The following is a 7,500-nucleotide window of genomic DNA, read 5'->3' as shown; positions in this document are numbered from 1 at the left end:
TCGGAACCAGTGGAAGTAGCCCACCACTCGGTGTTGGAACGGGTAGCAGTCTCGGATGACCAGTCATCGGAGGAAACGGAAGAAGATTTGTGAGGAGACCAAAGACCTTCACCGATGCTGCTATTGGTGGCTGTAGAAGTCTCGGCGGAGAGAGTAGCAGAGGCCGTCGCGTTGACAAACTCGTAGCCAGATTCGGTAGCAGAAGCAGTAACATTGATGGACTCGTAGCCAGAGTCAGTGGCAGAGGCGGTAGCATTAACGTCGTAGCTAGAGTAAGTCGCAGAGGCAGTGGCGTTGACCTGATAACCCGAGTCGGTGGCTGACGCGGTGAAGAAAGGGTCCGTAGCGTTGACTGACGCGGTGAGCGATTCGGTGGCGGTGACAGCTTCGGTGATGTTTGATGCAGACACAGAAGCAGTGGCGGTAGAAAGATCAGAGACGGAAGCAGTAGCAGTCGACATGATGGTGGCAGTTTCAGTGACCGATGCTGCGACGGCCATTAGACTTGATAAAACGCTTGAATGTCAAGAGGGAATAACTTACTGGCATCGCACTCATCCACCTCTTCTATCTCAGTAAGCGTCCATTGCTGATTGTCATTGTAGCTGTAACAACTCCAGATCTGAAGCATCGTACCAGCCGAAGAGCTTCCATCTGTCAAATCCCAGCAAAAGTTGTCCCAATGAATCATAGATTCCTCAACAGTGAACTGCTGGTTGGTGTTGTAAGAGAAGCAGCCCCAAACCTGAGCCTTGTTTCCTGACCACGCCCCGTAGTCTCGGATATCAATGCAGAGGTCGGTCGCCGTGTTCTGAAACGATTGGCCGGTCCACAACCAGGTGGTGTCATCCTCGTCACAGTCCTTGAGCACAACATCTGCTCCTTCCCAATTATTGGCAGGAGCGAGACACATGGAAGGGTGTTGGTTAGGAGAAACGGAGTAGGTAGTTCCAGCAGTCGGACCGGCGAGCGCGGAAGGGAGGAGGGAGATAAGGGAAAAGAGAGCGGCGGTATAGGTAAAGGCAGACATGATCGATGATAGACAGACGAGTACCAGCCTCGTTTATAGGGTTAAGAAGTTGATTTGTGATTTCCGCTTGAACGAATCGTGATAGAGAATGAATGTGGGTCGTAACTATCAGACGTTAAAGGCGTGAGCGATCTGGATAAGGGGAACAATTCGAAACTTTTTCGTAATGATGGGTCGTAATAGTGGATAGTGCCAAGTGGATGATGCCAAGAGGAAGGAAGAATTCTGCGCTGTTGGGAGAAAGGCGCGATGATGGCACAGGAGACGGGGGCGGCGCGAAAGAGGATGGAGAAGGAAGGAAGAAGAAAGAATGAGGAAGAATAAAAAGAGGCAAACAGAAAAGAGGACTCACCTGTTTATAGCAAGTTACAGGGGTCCTTGAGGAATTTGATGGTAAAGGGCCAAAGGCAGAGGCTCGTGCACGCAGTGCAACTAGTCGGGTGTTAAAGGACTGTCTGTAGAGAATCGGCGTTCGGTGTGGAAGTGTCGGGCGGGAGGTGGAGGGGAATGAGGAGACGGCGTGAAGGATGGATGTATGAAAGAGAAGATGGATGGAAAGAGAAGAGAATAAGTGGAGAAAGAGGAGGAGAGAATTGCATCCAAGCGCGACGATGAGCTTAATTATTGTCCGCCGCAAAAACATTCACCACTCAGCCACGCTATTTGCATCACTTCTTATTGCGGCTCTGGGCAGGGATTTGATTCTCGGCATCAGGTTTGTATTGCTCGCCAACAATCCTAGGTGTGTTGTCCGTAGGGAGCTATGATTGCAGCGTCTGGCTCTAAATGGACGGTCTAAAGGAAGAAATTACGGCGAATGCGCCTTGAGCAGTTTGAAATAACACGCGCGTCGGACCTCTCAGGGAGAAACACGGATTTAAACTCTTCCCTGGCAAACGCGTTTGCGGGAACAAATCCGAACAGTAGCCGAGACTTTTGACTTTTGTCCTCAGGGACTCGACGCGTTCAGCTCCAGGATCGCCAAATGCTCCGGGGCAAAAGCTATAAGAGAAACGGAAAATCAGTGGGGATGCCATATTTAACACAATATGATGATGCAGAAGATCCTTTTGTCTTTCGGGCTTTTATGAAGTTGAGATTGGAATGGAACGTTTTGTTGCATGAAACTTTAACCCGACGCCATGGCGAACCATGCATCCATCAGTGCCGCCGGACGCTGCTGAGGAGACGGAGTACGAGCTAGTCAAACAATCAGTCTCCGTTGGCTCATGGGATCCTGGGATCATTTGGAGTGTAATGAACAGGTCAGTACGTAGTAGTGTCGTTTCATCTTTCCCTTCTGGTGTGTGATGACCTCATAGCATGAAGTAGCAATATTCTTAGCTCGATATACCGTGTTGTTGTTGAGTTGTGATATATTAGTCGCTCGTCTTTTCGCCAAGTCATTTATTTATCCTATAGATAATTCTATCGCTGACATCCATATGCTTATCTCTGGCCAGCCCTGAGAGAGATTATGCAGTAAAAAACACACTGATTGAAGAAGATCAGGTAATCTCGAAGGACATCGGCCGCAATAAACTTTGAACGGCATTCCTTCCTTCTTCTTCCTCCACTTCTAATGGTCGATTTTATCGGTTCTGCGTTCTACATACAAGATTTGCCACTCGATTGGTATGACTTGACTAGAATGAGAACGGCTCGATCATCCTTGTATCGCTACTCTATTACTGAACAAAGATCAAGTTTCTTCACGAAAATACTCCACCTTCTATAGTCGGCGATACCGACATGTATTAATGGTTCCTTACGCACAGACACCTTGTGTGCCCTGCTGGAGGATGTTGTTACGGACGTGCATACACCTGGAGGAGCACATCATTAACAAAATTGGCAACTCCTTTATCATCCTCTTCTTCATCTTTACCCTCTCTTAATAACGCTAGCAGTCACTCCTCTGTCACCACTAAAGATCACACATTCAACTCTTAGCTCTGGAAGCTGATCTCAAACGATTTTAACGACCGCCTGACGACAAACCATTATAAGAGGTCAGAGCTCGGCAAACTGTTGAATAATAGTTCCAGACCACCGGCATACCAAGCGCAAGCTTAGGACCAACCATCGAAAAACGTTCAAAGAAACGCATCATCTATCAGAGAAGATATAGCCAGCAACATGCCAGAACCATTCGGCTCTTTTGGGTGGATGTGTAGGTTCCAAGATGGGATACGGGCCCGTCAACAAACTGAACCTCTCGTCAGGCTCACATACCGTATTGCCACAGTGCAACTTATTCTTCTCCCAACTATTCGAGAATGATACCCCATTCCTCACTACCCTCTTCCCCGAAAGCTCGACTTTCTTCAGCCAGTACAATGTCGTATGTTGCTTATTGGGATTGGTTATACTCGCTGACTAGACAATCAACAGACGAGGCAAAATTCCAACGAAGATTTGGCGGTACTCGCAGCCAAACGGGATGCAGGAACAGGCGTGGGGTCAAATTGTGAGATAGCTCGGATAGGACAAAGAGGATCTTCTGGAGATATTGGTTAGTCGTTATCCTCCACATTTGCCATATGTTGCTTACCATATCGCACCCAGCCCTTATCGTTCTTTCAGCCGTGGCAGTTTTAATCGCTTCACTGTTCGCTTTTCGGGCTTCTCGAAGATGGGCGGCCGTCGGACGGGCTGAACTTCGTTTACTGCTCGTCGCTTTCGGGGTTCGCTCAGCTCTCCAAATCGTGACCATGACCTCCCTCCTCAAGCAAGGGTCAAAAGGCCTCGTTGTCGTCAGTGCGATCCACATTGGCATTATCGTCGTTTTCTTCTGGCTTTTGTTAGGGAACGCTTTGATTGCTGCCCAGATAGTCGAGTGGGTGTACAAATTGTCAAGTGTTGAGGGGAAGTAGTGCTGATAAGAGAGATAGGGATGGAACAGCAGCGGCACTGGTGCCACTTTCAATCTTCAGTATACTTTTCTTTGCAGCCACTCTTTATATCTCCCTCGACACAGGTCTGCACTGGAGTCAAGCGTTCCATTTGACTTCCATAGCGGATGCGGAGAACTTGAAAGGCATTGCATTGTTCGTATTCTCATTGATATTGCCAGCAGCGTAAGTCACAATGTCTTGAAGCTGGCATTTGCTAAGAGGGGTCCGTATAGCTTCTCAGTCCTCTACATCCTCATCATGTTGTACATTGTGATCAAGGTGTTGGATGAGAGAAAGCCTGCGAGTAAGGCGAAGATTTATGACGAGTCGGCAGAGATACTTACTGGTTTTAGTTTTGTACCTAGCTTCTTTTGCCTTCTTCGTGGCAGCACAGCTTGTTTTTTTCCTGGCGTCCCAGCCTCTTTGCAACGTAGGCGCTCCTAGTCATCACCCATTTCGCTCGCTTCTGACAGTGATACCCAGGCCTCGAACGGAAAAGTCAACTCTGCGTTTCTCACCACTTTTCTCGAGATTGTATCAATGACACTGATTTACCTGGCGTGGGTGAGCATCACGGAAGATGACTGGGGACAAGATGAGTATGGCATGTATTAAACGGGATTCTGTTATCTAAGTAGTCGACTTCCTTACCCTTATTGGATGTTGACAGTTCCATCATACATCGAGAAAGATATAGAAGGGAGTTAGGGATATCTGTTTGCGATTCGTCCCCACTCGGCGGCTTCTCCGGTCATCCTCATCTGGCCCAATACTACACTTCATGCCCAGTTAATTTAGGCTGTTATGGCCCATGTATCCTCTTCCTCACCTTCAGATTGTCTTTACATGAGCCAAACAGCCCAACCCGGCTTTATTCGGTTAACCCAACCAAACCTGATGAAAATGCAGACCTCGATAGTCGTCCGTACGCCTCCGCGCCTTTTAATAATTAATGGAAGCTGAGCAATAGGATGCGTGTCACTAGGCGCTATAGCGCGAGGCCGCTACAGCCAGCGGTGCAAGCGTGATAGGCTGGTTGATAGATGTGATCGAGAATATTGCGAGGTCGGGTATTTGATATCCAGCGCTAATGAAGTATGGAAAAGGGCGAATTGGGGAAGGTGAAGCAGGAAATGGACGGGCCGGTAATGGATTTTTACCGGATATACGATCTGCTGACGGCTGTATCAACTGCCGGTTGACGGGCCCTCGGTGGAATACTGCGAATGCGACTGGATATAAAAACACCAGAACTTTTGAGCGAGCTGCAGTCTGCAAATCCACAAGTTGTATTCAGGCATACGTTGTAGCAAGGAACACCCAGAAGTACCACAAGTGACAGGCGCAACAGCAATACAAGTATTAGTACATAACTTATAGGAGACCGCCGAAATACCAATACGAAAGGTAAGCCCCCCGCTCCCGAACGGGTCAAGCCACTCTCCGCTGACAACCGTCCCCGTTTCCCCAACAATTAATTCCGCCGCACACAACAGCGCATATTAACTTTATTCCGTACACGTGCTCTACGCAACATCCACATATCAGTAGTCAACATGGGCAAGACAGAAGTTGCACCCGGCGTCCACCACGTTCACCCTCTCCCCGACTCCGTCCCCGAGTCTGAGGACCTCTTCGCTCCCCCTCCTCGTATGCAGGGCAAGGAAGGCCGCCCGAAGCCTCACCTTGGTCCCAATTACGAGGCCTACGTCAATGAATGGGCCAAGACTGTTGGTCCCAATAATGATGAGTGGTGGGCCGCAAAGGCCAGGGAGACTCTTGATTGGTATGAGGACTTCAAGACTGTCAGGGCCGGTGGCTTTGAGCACGGAGACATTCAGTGGTTGTGAGTGAAATGTGGGAACGCTCTGGGTGTGGATGATTTGACTGATGACTTTGCAGCCCCGAAGGTACCTTGAACGCTGCTTACAACTGTCTTGACCGACACTTCTACAAGAACCCGAAAAAGACCGCCATCATCTACGAGGCCGACGAGCCCTCTGAGTCCCGTGAGATTTCTTACGAGGAGCTCATGCAGGAGACTTGCCGAGTTGCCAATGTCCTCAAGAGCTACGGTGTCAAGAAGGGTGACGCTGTGTCCATCTAGTGAGTTGCAGCCAGGAAAATGGATTCTTTGAAAATCGAGTCTCAGTAGCTGACAGGCTACATTAAGTCTTCCCATGACTTGGCAAGCCGCTGCTGCGTTCCTTGCTTGTGCCAGGATCGGTGCCATTCACTCTGCTGTCTTTGCCGGTTTTAGCGCCGAGAGTTTGAGGGATAGAGTCAATGACTGTGAATGCAAGGTTTTGATCACCACCGAGTAGGTCGAATTTTTGAACAAATTTGTAGTATATAAAGCTAATGATGTTTTAGCGAGGGTCGACGAGGTGGTAAGAGTATTGCTACTAAGCAAAGTAGGTCGATCTGTTTTATTGTAGAAATTCCAACTTACACCTCTCAGTCGTCGATGCCGCTCTCCAGCAGTGCCCCCTTGTTGAGAACGTTCTCGTCCTTCGACGAACCGGCAACAAGGTCCCCATGACTGAAGGTCGTGACAAATGGTGGGACGAAGAGTGTGCCAAGATGCCCGCTTACTGCCCTTGCGAGAGGATGGCTTCCGAGGACCCTCTTTTCATCCTCTACGTGAATTGTTTCCTAGCTTCCAATGCAGTTTTAGGACTAACGCTTCGTAGACCTCTGGTTCCACCGGTAAGCCCAAGGGTGTCGTCCACTGCACCGGTGGTTACCTCCTCGGCGCCGCCCTTACCCTCAAGTACGTCTTTGACGCTCACCCGGATGACCGATTCGCCTGTATGGCCGATATCGGATGGATTACCGGACATAGTTACATTATCTACGGCCCTCTCGCCAACGGCATCACCACCGCCGTCTTTGAATCCACTCCCGTCTACCCCACACCATCCAGATACTGGGACTTTGTCGACAAATGGAAGGCTACTCAGCTCTACACTGCGCCTACTGCGATCCGATTGTTAAGACGTATGGGCGAGGACCACGTCAAGAACCACGATCTCAGCTCTCTCCGAGTGTTGGGCTCTGTTGGTGAGCCCATCAACCCCGAGGCTTGGCATTGGTACAATGACTTTGCGGGCAAGAACCAATGTGCCATTGTTGATACTTACTGGATGACCGAAACTGGTTCCATCTCTATTGCTCCTCTCCCTGGAGCCATCTCCACCAAGCCTGGTTCCGCCACCTTCCCCTTCTTCGGTATGGATGTTGACATCATTGACCCTCAAACTGGTCAGGTCTTGGAGGGTAACGATGTGGAGGGTGTTCTCGTTGCCAGGAAGCCATGGCCTAGTATTGCCAGGACCGTCTACAGGGACCACAAGAGGTACCTTGAGACTTACATGAAGCCTTACCCCGGCTACTTCTTCTTTGGTGACGGTGCTGCCCGAGACTATGACGGTTACATGTGGATCAAGGGACGAGTTGATGATGTTATCAACGTGTCTGGCCACCGACTCTCCACCGCCGAGGTTGAGTCTGCCCTTATCCTCCACAAGGGTGTCGCCGAGACTGCCGTTGTTGGATGCGCTGATGACCTTA

The 7,500-nt window shown here is 49.6% G+C and overlaps 3 protein-coding genes across 3 annotated transcripts in view; 1 reads left to right on the top strand and 2 right to left on the bottom strand.

Annotated features, from left to right (window-relative positions):
- Positions 1 to 1,030, bottom strand: part of CNBA7600 (hypothetical protein) — a gene marked incomplete at both ends in the record, with an annotated part of 2,700 nt that extends 1,670 nt beyond the window's left edge. Inside the window, 2 exons of the mRNA XM_772546.1 lie at positions 1 to 487; positions 544 to 1,030. The exon at positions 1 to 487 is cut by the window's left edge and continues 1,012 nt beyond it. Of these exons, the coding sequence (XP_777639.1) occupies positions 1 to 487; positions 544 to 1,030 (974 nt within the window). The remainder of the gene's footprint in view (positions 488 to 543) is intronic.
- Positions 1,031 to 3,383: 2,353 nt separating this feature from the next.
- CNBA7590 (hypothetical protein) lies at positions 3,384 to 3,809 on the bottom strand (the record flags this gene model as incomplete). Its single annotated transcript, XM_772545.1, has 2 exons — positions 3,384 to 3,533; positions 3,585 to 3,809. 2 exons carry the CDS (start codon positions 3,807 to 3,809, stop codon positions 3,384 to 3,386), a joined length of 375 nt encoding a protein of 124 aa, XP_777638.1.
- A 1,674-nt stretch (positions 3,810 to 5,483) lies between these two features.
- CNBA7580 (acetate--CoA ligase) overlaps positions 5,484 to 7,500 on the top strand; it is a gene marked incomplete at both ends in the record, with an annotated part of 2,422 nt that continues 405 nt past the window's right edge. Inside the window, 6 exons of the mRNA XM_772544.1 lie at positions 5,484 to 5,773; positions 5,830 to 6,033; positions 6,101 to 6,247; positions 6,301 to 6,341; positions 6,389 to 6,570; positions 6,621 to 7,500. The exon at positions 6,621 to 7,500 is cut by the window's right edge and continues 137 nt beyond it. Coding sequence (XP_777637.1) covers positions 5,484 to 5,773; positions 5,830 to 6,033; positions 6,101 to 6,247; positions 6,301 to 6,341; positions 6,389 to 6,570; positions 6,621 to 7,500 — 1,744 coding nt within the window. The remainder of the gene's footprint in view (positions 5,774 to 5,829; positions 6,034 to 6,100; positions 6,248 to 6,300; positions 6,342 to 6,388; positions 6,571 to 6,620) is intronic.

The sequence above is a fragment of the Cryptococcus neoformans genome, chromosome 1, assembly GCF_000149385.1.
Source record: "Cryptococcus neoformans var. neoformans B-3501A chromosome 1, whole genome shotgun sequence".
Classification (NCBI taxonomy): Eukaryota; Fungi; Basidiomycota; class Tremellomycetes; order Tremellales; family Cryptococcaceae; genus Cryptococcus; species Cryptococcus deneoformans.
This window is presented reverse-complemented; position numbering and strand designations above follow the sequence as displayed.